Source organism: Drosophila hydei, unplaced genomic scaffold, assembly GCF_003285905.1.
Source record: "Drosophila hydei strain 15085-1641.00,03,60 unplaced genomic scaffold, DhydRS2 tig00008114-arrow-pilon, whole genome shotgun sequence".
NCBI lineage: Eukaryota > Metazoa > Arthropoda > Insecta > Diptera > Drosophilidae > Drosophila > Drosophila hydei.
The window spans coordinates 1095054-1111466 of record NW_022045827.1 but is presented as its reverse complement, the minus strand read 5'-3'; the positions used below and the strand labels follow the sequence as shown (position 1 = coordinate 1111466).

The window sequence follows — 16413 nt, the reverse complement described above, 5'->3', positions numbered from 1 at the left end:
GCAACAACAGCAGCAACACCATCACCAACTAAGAAGGCAAAGTCGCGTTTATCATTTAATCATTCACAGCAACAAAGGAAAATTACAAAGCCTCGCGCCATAGCAACAGCAACAACAGCAACAATATCCACAGCAGCAACAGCAAGAAATTAATTGCTAGCTGCTGTACAAAGCTCTGACAGCAAACAACTGTTGACTGGTGAGGCGGCAACTTGCTGTTTACCAAGGTGTTGCCGGCGTGCAGCAACTGCAGTAATCATAGCAGCAGCAACATCAACTTGAAGTCCTTCTTAGCTTTTGCTATTGCCCGTTTGCCTGCGTAGTTATGGTCGATCCATTAAAAATCTTTTGGGTTTTGACAAATAGCACCTATTTGGGTAAGTGTGTAAAGCAATTTGTGTGCATGTGTACAGGTGTGTGCAGGTGTGGCTGCCGTGCAAATCAAGCTAAGTAGCACGCTGCGTGTTTATGATTACATACAGACAGCTGCAAGCAACTGCTGTCTATTAAAATTTCATGATGTGTTATTTAAAGAAATCATTTATGTATGCTGGTGTGTGTGCGCGCGTGTGTGTGTGCTGCCTGGGGATATGACAAACTAATGATACCCTTGTGTTTTGCCAGGGCTTTTTATATATGCATTAATATTCTCGCAAGTGCCTGCTTGAGTCTGAGCCGCTTTTCATACATTTTAATGGATGCATTCAGATTGCGGCCTACCCCAAAGATAGAGACGCTCTCTGTAGGCCCTTGTTGATGAGTGTAATCAGTTTCTTAGATGCTTGGCTTGCCGAAAGAGGTAGCCGTAATTTCAGTGACAAATTATCATTGCGTTTTTATTTTTAGCTAACGGCTCATGTTGCAAATTTATGTGTGCTTGCAGCACTTTTTAGACTGATTTTAATAGGCGAATACAGAGTGAAAGAGGTATATTGTTTGTGGGCAATGACCGTCTGTCTGTGCAGCTCTTTTGTATCACGGCAAAGAATTTTGCTCGAATTAGAGCGGGAGATTTGGATTTTAAAATATTTACTCAGATTATCAAGTTTTAGGATATGGCCACTAGACACATGGGAAATCTGGAAATTGTATATATTTTGAAACTTAAGCCTCCTATATATGGCGCTATGGAAGCTAGAAGTTCGAATATATATTCATGTATGCAAATATAGATAGAATAAACCTAGCATTTATATAACCTCGAGTAAAACTGTGCCTGCTAAACTATATCTTTCACAGTTATAGATCTAGAGCTACAGAGTTTGACAGCTAAGCAGCTAACAATTGCTCATCTAAGAAGCTCTCTTAAGTATATGTGTTCTTTTCTCTTAGTGTATTAATGCACAACAATTCCAATGCAATTTCTAATTTTCGCCTTGGTATGTCTGTTCAATTGTCTTCAAGCGCACAGCGGCTTGTCAAAAACCTAAATAATTTTATGTATTTTTATGTTTATAATTTTAAAAAAATTTATTAAAAAATATACACAAAAAATATTTTTGTAATAAAATAATAAAAAATATTTTTATTTAAGAATAAATTAATTTAATATAATTAAAAAATGTATTTATAATAAAATAAAACTTCTCTGTGCCACTTGCTAATATGATTTTGTCTAAAATCTAATAAATAAATACAGCTATATTATTATTCATATTTTTGAAGGGTTTCTTTACGATACAATTTTTAAATAAATAAAATAAAATTAAAAATGTCAAATTCTTAAAATTACCAAGCTCAAAGCTTGATTTCAATTCATAAATAAAATACATGAATACGAAATCAAAGTCTAAATCAAAAGATCTCCTGAAAGCACCTCATAAATCATCTCTCACATGTCAAGCAAATGCAATTTGTGTTATATATATACAAAATGTATATTATAAGAAATAAATTAAAAGAATAAAATATTGTTACAATAAATTTTCATCATAGTTGTAGGTTGCCTTTGAGCTAAAACGAGAATCGCTTTGCGCATAAGAGCAGACTTTGTGTGGCAGGCAAATAAATAAATATTATGCACGCTTTTAATTTACTAATTAGTTTTGTGACACAAAAACAAATAAATAAATAACAGCAAACCAAACACACACACACAGACACACACTTTTTTATTACTTCCGTTGTCAGCGCAAAAATTTTAATCCTCAAGGCGTTTAACATTGCGCCTGCCACGCCCACACCCACGCCCTCAACCATGCCCATGCATAAAGCGACAAACATTGTGTAATAAATTAGCCAAGTTTATGATAATCTCCACATTGTGTTTACACATGTATTTCGGATTTAGTTTTATGACAATTCGTTTCATATCCTGAAAATAAAATATTTTCAAATGGGGCATATTTGTTCGCAGAGATTGAGGGGGCGGAAGAATCAAGTATTGAAGAGTGATTTAAAGCCGTAAGATTTGATTTAATTCAAAGAAACGAAGAGCAAAGAGTCTAGGAAAAATATGTGAAATTAAGTCTTGTCTTATGACATATTTTAATATGTAACGAATATAAAATAAACTCTGTATTTTATAGAATATTTTGAAATTTTTGGCATATATTTTAAAATTGTTCAAGAGATCTTTTAAGCTGTGACTAAAAAATTGTGCATTGAGAGCAATCAGTTTGAAAGGCATAAAGTAGATATTTGTGAATAAACAAAAAATGTTTGAGTAACTAAAGCAGTGCATAAAAGTGTCACCAGATAATATTTCTGAATTTATAATAAATATATTATTCATTAGCTAATTTAATCTGTATTAATAGCTGCAATTCAGGGCAGATCAAAGTCCATAAAGCGTCATGTAATTCTTAATAAACAACAAATGCATGAATCACATTTAAAGGCAGAGTATCTCAAAGTCAAGTCAACCAGCTACACATAAATGTTTTTTTTTTGTCTGCCCAATGCAAAAAAAATTGCGCCCGCAGTCAAGCAAATATGGAGAGTATTTGTGTTTGTGTTTGCGTTTACTTTGGCTTTTGTATTATATTTTCATTTATTTGATGCTGTTTGCGTCTGTGTGCGTGACTGTTATAAATAGTATTAATCTAAAATATAATAGGCAAAGGGAGCGGGGCGGAGGCGCACGTAAATGGGTTAATTGGGTGGTTTTTGTGGCACACGGCGTATGCGTGATATGTCAGTGCCAGAGGCAAATGCTTTGACATGTTCAACCATGAAATGTTGATCTATTCAGAAGTCAAAGGCTTGCAATAAATGTCACTAATTTCGCCTGCGGCTTACGGCTAGCTGCATGGGTGTGAGCGAGTGCGCGATTGCGTTACTTTTAATTAGTTTTTACCTGAATTAATTGCCATATTTAAAGCACATTCGAATGAGTTTGGATTAGGATATTTGCGGATTTCACTTTGGGAAGCGTCGTTATGTATTAAAAAGCTGCCCATCGAAATTAGCAAAAGTTTTTAATTGCGGCTGACCCTCGGCGGACACAGGTCGTAATTAACATGCTGTCGAATGTCCAAGTTGTGTCCTCATCCTCAGCGCCTCAGCCTTCACTTCTGTTCTGTTTTTTTGTTAATGACCAGCGAGTCGCGACGTGCGACAACAAATGTCAAATGAGACCTTCACGGCGGCAACGCGGCAGAGTCAATGCCAACTCACTATGGCTGACAAAATATTTGTCAACTCATCAAGACCTCCCCTCCCCCCTACCCCTGCCGCTCGTGTAACGCGCGCCATCTTGTTTTCGGTGCGGATTTCGTTTACATTTTCAGCTTTTGTTTTTTTTTTGTACGCCTTTTGTGCGTTTTGTTTGCTGTTTGTCATGGCGTTCGTGTTTCTCATTTATATACCCTGAAATCAGTTAATGGCGAAAAAGAAATATGCTGCACGCCGTAGATAAAGTTTCCATAAATTTTAATTTTTCAGTAAAGACGGTTGGTAGAGCCAAAAGACAAATTGTTGTTGCTGGAGTTTGAATTTTGAAACAATTTGATTGCGTTAAGAAAAAGCTTATGCAGCAGAAAGTTGGCTTAGTCTTAGAGTTATTGCTATATCTTTTGAGATATGACTCAAGTTTTTTGAGTTATTATTTAGATCTAAAATTATTTATTCTATATTTTCATTTAAGCATTTATCAGTTCGAAAATGTTTTATAATAAAGAAAAATTATTTATAAAATTTATTAACTCTCTATTTAATGATTTTCACTGTATTTATATTCATCAAGAATGAGCCTTAGCTTGCTTATTCTATGTTGAAAACTTCTCTAAGTTTGTGCTCTGTGCCTTCCTCTTCATGATCTCGAAAGGGATCACTGCCTCTCCGGAGCAATCTGAGTGTCACAATGGCATGCAGTGTGAGAGGTCTAGAGCTAGGCATGTTAAAGACGTCTCTCAGTTTATGTTATTATGACACATGAATGTGCATGTCAAAGTGTGTGTGCCTGTGGATCACAATCACTGATATTGTGAAATGGCATAGACAGTCTGTAATGAGTTTTCGTGCAGTGAAGTTGTGAGGTTAGGGGCTAAGGAGCTGCTTGCCTTGTGAGTGAATCGAAAGCATAGAATCGTTTAGAAAAATCACATATGACTCAAATAAATATATATATATATATATATTAACTTGAGTTAACTGTGGCAATCTCAGCAATAAAATAGACAAGAATTACCAGGCAACTGAATCTTAATCCTGTCATTGCAGGTTCAGTAGTATTTCCAACGCCAACAGTTAGACTTTAAGGTACTTCATAAAGAATTTTGTATATAAGGTGTTCTGTGGATTTTTATACAAATAAATAATACCATAAATAAATAAAATAATACAATCAAATAATACAATAAATTATCCTACAATAAATTATATATTTTATCTGCGTTAATATTCGTAACTTTTATGTAACATTATCATAGCTTTTTAATTTGAAAACAGTTTCAAGCTCAAAGTATTCATGTGAGACAATAAATTGTTGTAAAGGCTGAAGTTCATAAGACTCTCTATAGAATGATTTTAATAAAACGATTATAAAAACATGTCATAAGTAAAGTTAAGTATAAAGATAACATAATACGTTTTTCAGCTTCCTTAAGCCGCCGTGAAAAGTCGTTCAACTGAAGATGTTTGACAAATGCTGCTTACATTTTAGTTTCTCTATTCGTTTCTATTGCATATATTCTTAAACTGTTTTTCGCTCCGGAACCTTTATTTATTTGCTCTTAACATATTAGAAAAATTGAGGTGAGCGGCACTACACTATAGAAGGCTGCAATAGCAAGCAGAGTTTTTGTAGTCAAAGATTTTCCGCTTAAATGCTTAACATTACTTAAAATAAACAATATTTTCCTATATCCATTCTAATTCTAATTTCTAATCAAAATAGAGTCAAATTGCAACTTCACATAATAAATACAATTTTTAGCAAACAAAAATCTCCCTCAAATCATCATCATCTATCAAAAAGGGCATTTTACAGTCATAAAGCCTACGTCCAACCCCTTCAGCTTGTTCCCTATTTTATATTTACATACTTTTTAATTAGTCAAGGCAGCAGCTAAACAAAAAAAAGCCCAAAAACTGACCAGCATTTGATGATTACAGAACATCCGCCAAGGCAAGTTTAATTAGAAATTTGTAGCTTCAGCTGCTGCAGCTGGTTTGAAGTGCAGGTAGGTTACTTCCGGCATTAGCTCACGATTTGCTCGTTGATGTCTAATGAATACAAATTTCAATTAAAATAATATACAAACATATATATATAAGCTAAAGATATATATTGGACTCGCTGCCTAATTGAAATACATTTTTTTAGCCAAGTCAAAGTGAAAATCTTTCAACTCATCCTTAGCCGCGCTCGCTGCCTACAAAGTTAATGAGCTGCTAGTGACCCAAGGGCGTTTTTCAGATTTCGTTGGGGTCCAACGAGTTTATTAAATGGATTCAATTGTGTTTTTACTTTGTGCGTAAATTGAGGTTCCTCCTCGTCGTGTTGCAAGCTTTTTCCGCTTTGTGGCTTTGCTGCTGATTCGCCAAATCCAAAAATCTGTAATCGAGCGTGTGGGCGTGCTTTGCCTGTGTGCGTGTGCTCAGGCTGTTTGTGCTCTTCCGTGTGTCTACATAAATCATGCAATATGGCTTAATAATTTCGTGAGCTCATTTCGCAAGGGTCTAATTGGTGATTAAAGCCAAACAAATAATAAGCGCATAGAGTGAAGTTCGTTAGGTAAGCAGCACGGGCAGGTATATGAAAATTTAATGTTGACTTCATATTGTTATATAAAGTGTCTTAATTTTATAGAAATTTGTCCAGCAAGAGCGATAGCAATTTAGATAATTATATTTCAGCAGCTGTTTTAGCTAAAGAAAGCTTTTCAATTTTAAAATAATTTTAATGAGTTGTCATTTAATATTTTTATGTCGGACACAATTTTTTTCAAAATAATTTTAAAAATTTAAACGAAATTCATGTAGTCTAAGCGATGACATCAGCATGCAAACAGCACATTGAGCAAAAGTAGAGTATTTTATATCTTAATTAACCATTCAGCTGGATATAGGTAGTAGGCGAAACTAATTAAGACGCTGTAGCTTGCCGAGACAAGTTGCTTTGACCAGTGCACTGAGTCTCATTATCTCAACTTGATCTTTACGCGTGAAGCACTCACAGCAAAGCTGAGGCCATTTTCATGCTCTTCTACTACATGCTCCAATGACATAAATATAACTTCAAAAGAACACTAAAATTAATTTAAAAATCAGTTTCAACTTTTACTACAATTTCTTTTCCCACTACTCTAAGTGTATGGAAGTAGTAGAAGTGTAAATTCCTCTTTTCTTTCTATAAAAAACTTAATATCCTCAAACAGCTTAAGCAGCTCCATAATATATTAAATTGTATATGAAACTGTATTTAAGAATACAAAATTCGAATTTAATGTTTACTAAAAAGATTAAATTTATTTATAGTTCGCTGTGGCCCTTAGCTTGGGCTACATTATGATGTTTAACTTTTTCTTTTGACTGACACCGCATGACTACACATCAACAGCATCATCATCGGGCACATCAAAACCCCAAAATAACCAGTCAACTAGCAAATTCAGCACCCCACGCCATATTGTTTAGCCCCAACCTGCTGTCACTTAAAATGTGATGCGCTTTGTTGCCTTTGGGATAACAGAAAAAAATACTGAAAAAAGCTCCCCGAACTTCCGACTCTGTAAACTACTTCTCTTTCTCTGACATTTGACGCCACTTTGCCAGCAACGTTTTATATACTATATGTACGAAATTATAAAAGAAAAAAAAAGAAATAATAATAATAATAATAAAAAAACTACTGGCTACAAAAATGTGCTGAAAAGCAGCTAACAAAATGATGAAATGTCTCTCTCTCTCTCGGTGTGTGTGTGTGTGTGTGTGTTGATATTTGCAGAAGCAACGGCTGCTGTTGTTGGCAGCTATTCAGAGACTGACATATGGTGCGGGCGTCGCAGGGCGTGGCACTTGCTGCGCCAGTTATGCGGCCATAAATAGTTGACTCGCTGCGGCGCACCTGACACTCAGCTGCACGTTAATAGTTTAAAGTGAGTCCTTTTGCCTGCCAATCTCTGCTCAGTTTGTTGCTCAATTTAACACCAACAAAAAGCCCACTTAAATATGCAGCCAGCAAACGACTGTTTGTATACACTGTGCAGCGGGTCGCCTAGTTACGTCAGGCAGTGTATGGAGGCATAGGATATAAGATCTGCGACGAGTTCTTATAGCAATGTCGATTCGTTTCGCTAACTCATATAATATGTGAGTGGAAGGTCTATTCATACATATATGTGGCTTATAGGTATACAACATCTAATTGGCGTAGCTAAATTCATCTGTCTGTCTGACTGTCACCACAGCTTTATAGATATTTTCATACAAGTCAGCTCAGCTGTGTGAGAATGTGTGGAATGAAAGATAATAATAAATTCCACAACATGTACATATTCAATATATGATTTAAAATAGTAATAATAGAACATCAGCTTTGCCTGGAAAATGGTGTAGAAGTGGAAGGTAACTTATGCAGATAATTTTGATACGATTTAAATTTAAGTTTCCTCTATTTAAAATTATTTTTATGTTGTTAATGATCTAGCAGCCTTTTCTAGATATAAGATGCAAGATATACATTAAAATTTTTTTTTTATTGCTGTTTTTATTTGCAATCTGTTTTATACTAAACAAATTTGTTAATACATTAAAATAAAATATTACTTTCGTGGGTCTACAATATGCCTCTTTAGAAACGGCTATATAGGAACATTCCAGCAAAATAAAAATATATTTGATGTTTTTCTGCTCTTAATAATATTCATATTTCATATTTGTCTGTTAGTTAAGATATTTTATAAATTATATAAAAAAAACTAAAATTTTGTTATAATTTTAATTTGCATTAATTAAAAATAAATTTCCAAGCTACGCTTTAATGCTATAAAAACTACTAAATTTAAAAGTAATTTAATTTAATTTTATGCCATACATCAACAAGAATTTCATATGTATTAAAAAAAAAAAAAATTAAAAAAAAAAAAAAATAGTTTATTTAGAAAAAGCACTTCGTTCATCACAAATAATTTACAATTAATAAGAAAATTTCATTTTATCATATGAAATTACAATTGGAAAAGTTTGTTAAGAACTTGTCAAACATTTTAAATGCCCTTCAAGTTATATATTTACAAAGAGTATATATTATTCAGTGTATTTCACTTAGGTCTTTCTCTTTGTTATATTTACCTTTGTTTCGTTTTTTTGCTTTTACCGCCGAATGCCAAAAATTAAGTCAAGATAGCGACAAGGCTTGCCTGTCCCAAAAAAAAGGGGGAAAAAACGAAAATTCAATTTCAAGTGCTGCTGTGTTTGCTCAGCGTGAGTGTAGGAGTGAGTGTGAGTGTGTGTGTGTGTGTGGGTGTTTGCATGTGTGTATATGTACGCGTTTATAGCTGTTGTATTTATTTAGTATATTGTAGCTACACACCTTGGTGTACCTGCTGCTATTACCTCTGCTCTCTGTCCACACTCACTCCCTCTCGCTCTCTCCCTCTCTCTACCTCTCTCTTTCTTGCGCTGTTTCGCCTCTCCTTTTTACTTTTTCATTATTATTATTTTCGCCCTATTTACACAAGTTGGACGCTTGAGCTGTTGCCTCCAAAAAGAGTTGAGCTGAGTTCAGTTGAGTCGCCTGCGTGTGTATTTACTTTTGCTCATTTCTCATTTTCTTTCGCTTTCCGGTTGCCGAGCATTACGTGCCTCCGACCTCCCGCCCAAACTAAATAGGGCTGAGCTAAATTCTAAATTAGATTTCGTTTGTTATGCCATACAGAAAAAAAACAACAAAAAAATAAGTGAAACATTTTTACGACCTGATTACTTTTAATTTAGTTAACTAAATGAATAAATAGAAAGCATGAAAATGCGCAGAAAATGTATTTCAATTGTTTTTATTTGGAATAATATTTAATACTTAAAAATCATCAATCGCGATCAGTCGTTCGACCTGTAAAGACGTGAATTCGAACAGCCTTCGCTTAAGCTCTACTGCTGCAGAGTTCTAAAAATAGAACTTTGCGGTGCATTCTTCAACGCAACAGCAACAAAAACCGCACACGCAGCGTTTTCTTATCGCTTGCTTCCGCGTAACTCAATTGCTTTAATTGCAATTTACGAAATTTCGTCGCTTGGCGCGAGTGCGCCTGCACTCAAAAGCACAATCCGCGATGACATCTAATGTCAATAACCTCGCTACAGCTGTAAAGGTAAATGCAGAAATGCAAGCCCAGCTTAACGTTGTGATGGCAAATAGGCAAGCCTCCATCATGCCAATAAACTCAAAAATAGATATCGCCTCCGTGCAAGGCATCACTAACAACAAAAACACGAAACGTAAACAGCCAAATTCACCAAAAACCATCAAGAAAAGGCTCATCTTCGACGAACCAAGCACCAGCAATGCAGCATTAATATCAGAAAATCGATTTTCACTGCTCGTAGAAGAAGATGAAGACTACAGCGAATCACCTGTAGCTCCAGAAGCCCCAGTATTGACCGACCAGCAAACTACTCCGAAACCTCGTCCGCCCCCCATATGGTGTCCAAACATCAAGTCTGTGGCCCTACTTCAACAGATAATAGATAAAGTAATTGATGCTAAATCATACGTAATTAAGCCAAAGAAGAATAACATAGGTGTATTAACCCAATGCAGTGAGGACTATCGCAGAGTTATAGACCACTTTACTAAGCTGGAATTGGAGTTCCACTGCTACCAGCTTAAGGAGGACAAACCATATAGAGTCGTGTTCAAAGGGCTTCACTCCAGCACTGATACAACACTAATTAAAAAGGAATTGGAAACCAAAGGCCACACAATTACAAATGTGCACAACCCACTGAGCCGTATGGACAAAACACCGCTAAATATATTTTTTGTTGACGTGGCTCAGGCCCCCAACAACAAAGAAATTTTGGACATTCGAGTTGTCTGCAGGCAACGCTGCACAGTGGAACTGCCAAGAAGATACAACGACCTGACACAATGCCATCGCTGTCAAGAATTTGGACACACACAACGCTACTGCCACAAAGCTCCCAGATGTGTGCGTTGCGCCGGGAAACACGCATCCAAAGACTGCACCCGCGAAAAGGACCAGGCACCAACTTGTGTGCACTGTGAGTTACAGCACCCAGCCAACTATAAGGGCTGCCAAGTATACAAGCGGTTGCGCAAATTGCAATCCCCAGCACAAAAAAGGAGTCCCACACAAACACCGTCTACGGGTCCGAGTACTGCTTCCGAAATTACAAGGCCCCGGAGCATTACCCAAGCCACGAGCTTTGCAACGCCTATTAGTGGTGTTTCTTACGCACAGGCCGCTAGAGGTGGACCGTCAAATAAGAATACCACAAGTGACACTTTGTTCACTGAAATGCTTCAGCAACAACAACGTCAGTTTGACGCAATTAATGCCGAGCTCAAAGCGATGCGAGAAGTACAATCCCAACAAGCAACCATGCTAAACAGTTTAATGGCCATCATAACCAAGCTTGCCTACAAATAATGGCTTTACGTGTGGGTATCTGGAACGCCAATGGCCTGAGAAACAAGACTCAGGAACTGGCTGCGTTTCTCTCACAAGAAAACATAGATATAATGTTAATAACAGAAACTCATGAGTGCCCCACTACACAAATTTTCGGATACGAACACTATCAGGCTCATGGTGAAGGAGCAAACTGCTTTGGTGGATCCTCAATCCTCATACGAGCAACAATACCGCATACACCTTTACTGCCAATTTGCAACGCAACAATGCAGGTCTCAGCCATCACCCTGCCTACGTCTATTGGAGCGATCGAAGTTGCGTCAATTTATCTTCCGCCAAACACTGGTCTGTGTGATCATCACATGGAACAGGTTCTAGGCCAAAGGTTGAATAAGACCCTCATCGGCGGCGACTGGAATGGATGGCACCCATTTTGGGGAAGCAATAGTGCGAATCGTCGCGGAGAAGTCATATTTGAGGCGATTCAAAACTTACAATTCAGCATATTGGCGACTGGAGCCCCCACCCGTTACCCAATTAATGGACACAGGCCCTCGGCAATCGACTTCGCTGTCTACAAAGGCATCTGTGACCGGCAATTGACCATTGAAGAATCCTTGGACCTATCCTCTGACCACCTGCCACTAATAGTCACAATCCACGCGCAGCCACAGCCCTTGCCCATTAGGAAACAACTACTGCCAGCAGGATCAGATTTAGGAGTCTTTAGGCGCGAGCTCCATTACTCTTTGCACATAGAAATGGAACTTAACACTCCTGAAGACGTGGACTACGCAGCAAACAAACTGCAGGAAGAAATAGTCAAAGCTGCGCACCAAGCCGCCCCACCATCTTGCCAAACAAGACAACAGTCTCCGTACAACATCCCCCTCACCTTGGAGGCCCAACACCTACTAATACACAAAAGATGGGCCAGGAGACGCTGGTTAAGATTACGCACGCCTGATGCCAAATCCATGTACAACGAAGCCACGAGGCATCTTAAAGCTGCTCTCGCCCTGCTTCAAAAGAGGTGTATCAGCGATGCGCTGGTACGAGCTGAATCGCCCACTGACGCAGAGTTTCAATTATGGAAATTTACAAGAAAGCTCAAACGGCAGCCAATACGACGTCATCCCATTCGGAGCATTTCTGGTTCCTGGCACATTGGAGACGAAGCTCAAGCTGAGGCTTTTGCAAACCACCTTCAAGACCAATTCACGCCGGTGATTACCGCAGAGGCCTCAGAAATCGAAGCAACAGAAGACATCGTTCTCTCGCCCCTCCCAGCTGAAGACCAGATAACTGGATGTACAAAAGAAGAGGTTCTTGAACACATCAGAAGAGTGAAGGCAAAAAAATCCCCTGGATATGATCTAATAAACGGCAGAGTCCTTAGAGCACTGCCTGACTCCACCATAGACTACATAACTATGGTGTACAACGCCATGCTCCGCATCCGGCACTTTCCAGCCTGCTGGAAGCGCGCCGTGATTGTGATGATTCCTAAGCCTGGCAAACCCGTGGGAGAAATTGAGTCGTACAGACCAATTAGCCTGTTGCCAGTACTCTCCAAAATATTCGAAAGAATATTTCTGGAACGAGTACTGACACATCTGGGACGCCAGGAGGCCATTCCAAACCATCAGTTTGGCTTCAGGAGACAGCATGGAACACCGGAACAGGTTCACAGAGTTGTGCACCATATCCTTGGAGCCTTTGAAGAAAAGATGTACTGCTCTGCCGTCTTTTTAGACATCAAACAGGCGTTTGATCGAGTTTGGCACCTGGGACTGCTGCAGAAAGTGAGGACCACCCTTCCAGCCCCATTTTTCGCGTTGCTATCCTCATACCTTATTGGAAGAACCTTCCAAGTGTCAAGGGGGCAAACAGTATCCTTGACTAGACCAATTATGGCTGGAGTACCACAGGGTAGTGTTCTAGGCCCAACACTTTATACTTTATTCACAGGAGATATGCCAACTCCCGAGCCAAATATAGGAAGTACAGATGCAGTACTCATAGCGACCTATGCAGATGACACCGCCATCTTATCACGTCACGTATCTGCGCAAGAAGCTTCAGACTCACTACAAAAATATCTGGACTCTTTCGGACGCTGGGCAAAACGGTGGTGTATCACCATTAATGCACAAAAGTCTGTACATACTACCTTCGCCACTAGAAGAGGAGATTGCCCAAGCGTTGCATTGGGGCCCACTATTCCCAAAGCCTCAAAAGTAAAGTACCTTGGTATCACTCTTGACAGAAGGCTGACTTTTAAAGCGCACATAAGTCAAGTAACCTCAAAATGCAAAAGCAAGCTAAAAACCCTCGACTGGATGCTGAGAGCTTCAAGCAAGTTGTCTTACAGCAGCAAGGCCGCCATCTACAAGGCAATAGTTGTCCCAACCTTCGTATATGGTATCTCTCTATGGGGCTCCTCGGCGAAGACTACAAGGAACAAAATTCAGACCCTGCAGAATAAAGCACTACGCAGATGGACTGGAGCCAGCTGGTTTGTAAGAAACTCAGTCTTACATAGGGATTTAGCAATTCCCACAGTTGCTGAACTCATTGGGCGACACAGTTCAAGATACGCGGACAGACTTGCAGCGCATCCTAACCATCTCGCAAGCAACCTGGCTATAAACAACAATAGGCGAAGACTGAAGAGATTGCATCCTCTAGACAATATTAGAACTAATTAAGATAGTAGCTACAAGTGCAGAATAATTGGCATATCTGCCCTCCCATTAGTTAAGGTTTAGAGCTAAATGCGCTATAGAGTCTAAGACAATAAGCTGCAACAAAATAAAGAAATAAAAACGAAAAAAAAAAAAAAAAAAAAAAAAAAAAAAAAAAAAATACTTAAAAATATATGAATTTACCACAATTGTTATATTAAATATAAATTATTGCCATGCTCAAATAAATAAAATCAAAATATTCAAAATATGAAAAGTCAAATGCAAGCTTACGACAAATTACAAATATATTACAAATTTTGCACTATGAACCAAAAAATTCCATTTGCTCAGCCATGCAAAAGCTTTACATTTCATTTTACAGCAAGAAAAATGCCATAACTAAATATATAGAATATATCAAATTTTGTTATTCATATACAAAATCAATGGAAATCTATTGAAAAAAGGGTTCTATTGAGAGCTCTTAAACGTCGACCTTTGAAAATGGATTCTTTTTTTTTTTTTTTTTTTTTTTTTTTTTCTTTATTTTGTTGCAGCTTATTGTCTTAGACTCTATAGCGCATTTAGCTCTAAACCTTAACTAATGGGAGGGCAGATATGCCAATTATTCTGCACTTGTAGCTACTATCTTAATTAGTTCTAATATTGTCTAGAGGATGCAATCTCTTCAGTCTTCGCCTATTGTTGTTTATAGCCAGGTTGCTTGCGAGATGGTTAGGATGCGCTGCAAGTCTGTCCGCGTATCTTGAACTGTGTCGCCCAATGAGTTCAGCAACTGTGGGAATTGCTAAATCCCTATGTAAGACTGAGTTTCTTACAAACCAGCTGGCTCCAGTCCATCTGCGTAGTGCTTTATTCTGCAGGGTCTGAATTTTGTTCCTTGTAGTCTTCGCCGAGGAGCCCCATAGAGAGATACCATATACGAAGGTTGGGACAACTATTGCCTTGTAGATGGCGGCCTTGCTGCTGTAAGACAACTTGCTTGAAGCTCTCAGCATCCAGTCGAGGGTTTTTAGCTTGCTTTTGCATTTTGAGGTTACTTGACTTATGTGCGCTTTAAAAGTCAGCCTTCTGTCAAGAGTGATACCAAGGTACTTTACTTTTGAGGCTTTGGGAATAGTGGGCCCCAATGCAACGCTTGGGCAATCTCCTCTTCTAGTGGCGAAGGTAGTATGTACAGACTTTTGTGCATTAATGGTGATACACCACCGTTTTGCCCAGCGTCCGAAAGAGTCCAGATATTTTTGTAGTGAGTCTGAAGCTTCTTGCGCAGATACGTGACGTGATAAGATGGCGGTGTCATCTGCATAGGTCGCTATGAGTACTGCATCTGTACTTCCTATATTTGGCTCGGGAGTTGGCATATCTCCTGTGAATAAAGTATAAAGTGTTGGGCCTAGAACACTACCCTGTGGTACTCCAGCCATAATTGGTCTAGTCAAGGATACTGCTTGCCCCCTTGACACTTGGAAGGTTCTTCCAATAAGGTATGAGGATAGCAACGCGAAAAATGGGGCTGGAAGGGTGGTCCTCACTTTCTGCAGCAGTCCCAGGTGCCAAACTCGATCAAACGCCTGTTTGATGTCTAAAAAGACGGCAGAGCAGTACATCTTTTCTTCAAAGGCTCCAAGGATATGGTGCACAACTCTGTGAACCTGTTCCGGTGTTCCATGCTGTCTCCTGAAGCCAAACTGATGGTTTGGAATGGCCTCCTGGCGTCCCAGATGTGTCAGTACTCGTTCCAGAAATATTCTTTCGAATATTTTGGAGAGTACTGGCAACAGGCTAATTGGTCTGTACGACTCAATTTCTCCCACGGGTTTGCCAGGCTTAGGAATCATCACAATCACGGCGCGCTTCCAGCAGGCTGGAAAGTGCCGGATGCGGAGCATGGCGTTGTACACCATAGTTATGTAGTCTATGGTGGAGTCAGGCAGTGCTCTAAGGACTCTGCCGTTTATTAGATCATATCCAGGGGATTTTTTTGCCTTCACTCTTCTGATGTGTTCAAGAACCTCTTCTTTTGTACATCCAGTTATCTGGTCTTCAGCTGGGAGGGGCGAGAGAACGATGTCTTCTGTTGCTTCGATTTCTGAGGCCTCTGCGGTAATCACCGGCGTGAATTGGTCTTGAAGGTGGTTTGCAAAAGCCTCAGCTTGAGCTTCGTCACCAATGTGCCAGGAACCAGAAATGCTCCGAATGGGATGTCGACGTATTGGCTGCCGTTTGAGCTTTCTTGTAAATTTCCATAATTGAAACTCTGCGTCAGTGGGCGATTCAGCTCGTACCAGCGCATCGCTGATACACCTCTTTTGAAGCAGGGCGAGAGCAGCTTTAAGATGCCTCGTGGCTTCGTTGTACGTGGATTTGGCATCAGGCGTGCGTAATCTTAACCAGCGTCTCCTGGCCCATCTTTTGTGTATTAGTAGGTGTTGGGCCTCCAAGGTGAGGGGGATGTTGTACGGAGACTGTTGTCTTGTTTGGCAAGATGGTGGGGCGGCTTGGTGCGCAGCTTTGACTATTTCTTCCTGCAGTTTGTTTGCTGCGTAGTCCACGTCTTCAGGAGTGTTAAGTTCCATTTCTATGTGCAAAGAGTAATGGAGCTCGCGCCTAAAGACTCCTAAATCTGATCCTGCTGGCAGTAGTTGTTTCCTAATGGG

General features: G+C 39.0%; 1 protein-coding gene across 1 annotated transcript in view; it reads left to right on the top strand.

Annotated features, from left to right (window-relative positions):
• Positions 1 to 320: 320 nt before the first annotated feature.
• LOC111594195 (putative neural-cadherin 2) overlaps positions 321 to 16413 on the top strand; it is a 63575-nt gene continuing 47482 nt past the window's right edge. The window contains exon 1 of the mRNA XM_023307391.2: positions 321 to 377. Within this exon, the coding sequence (XP_023163159.2) occupies positions 326 to 377 (52 nt within the window). The 5' untranslated portion in view covers positions 321 to 325. The remainder of the gene's footprint in view (positions 378 to 16413) is intronic.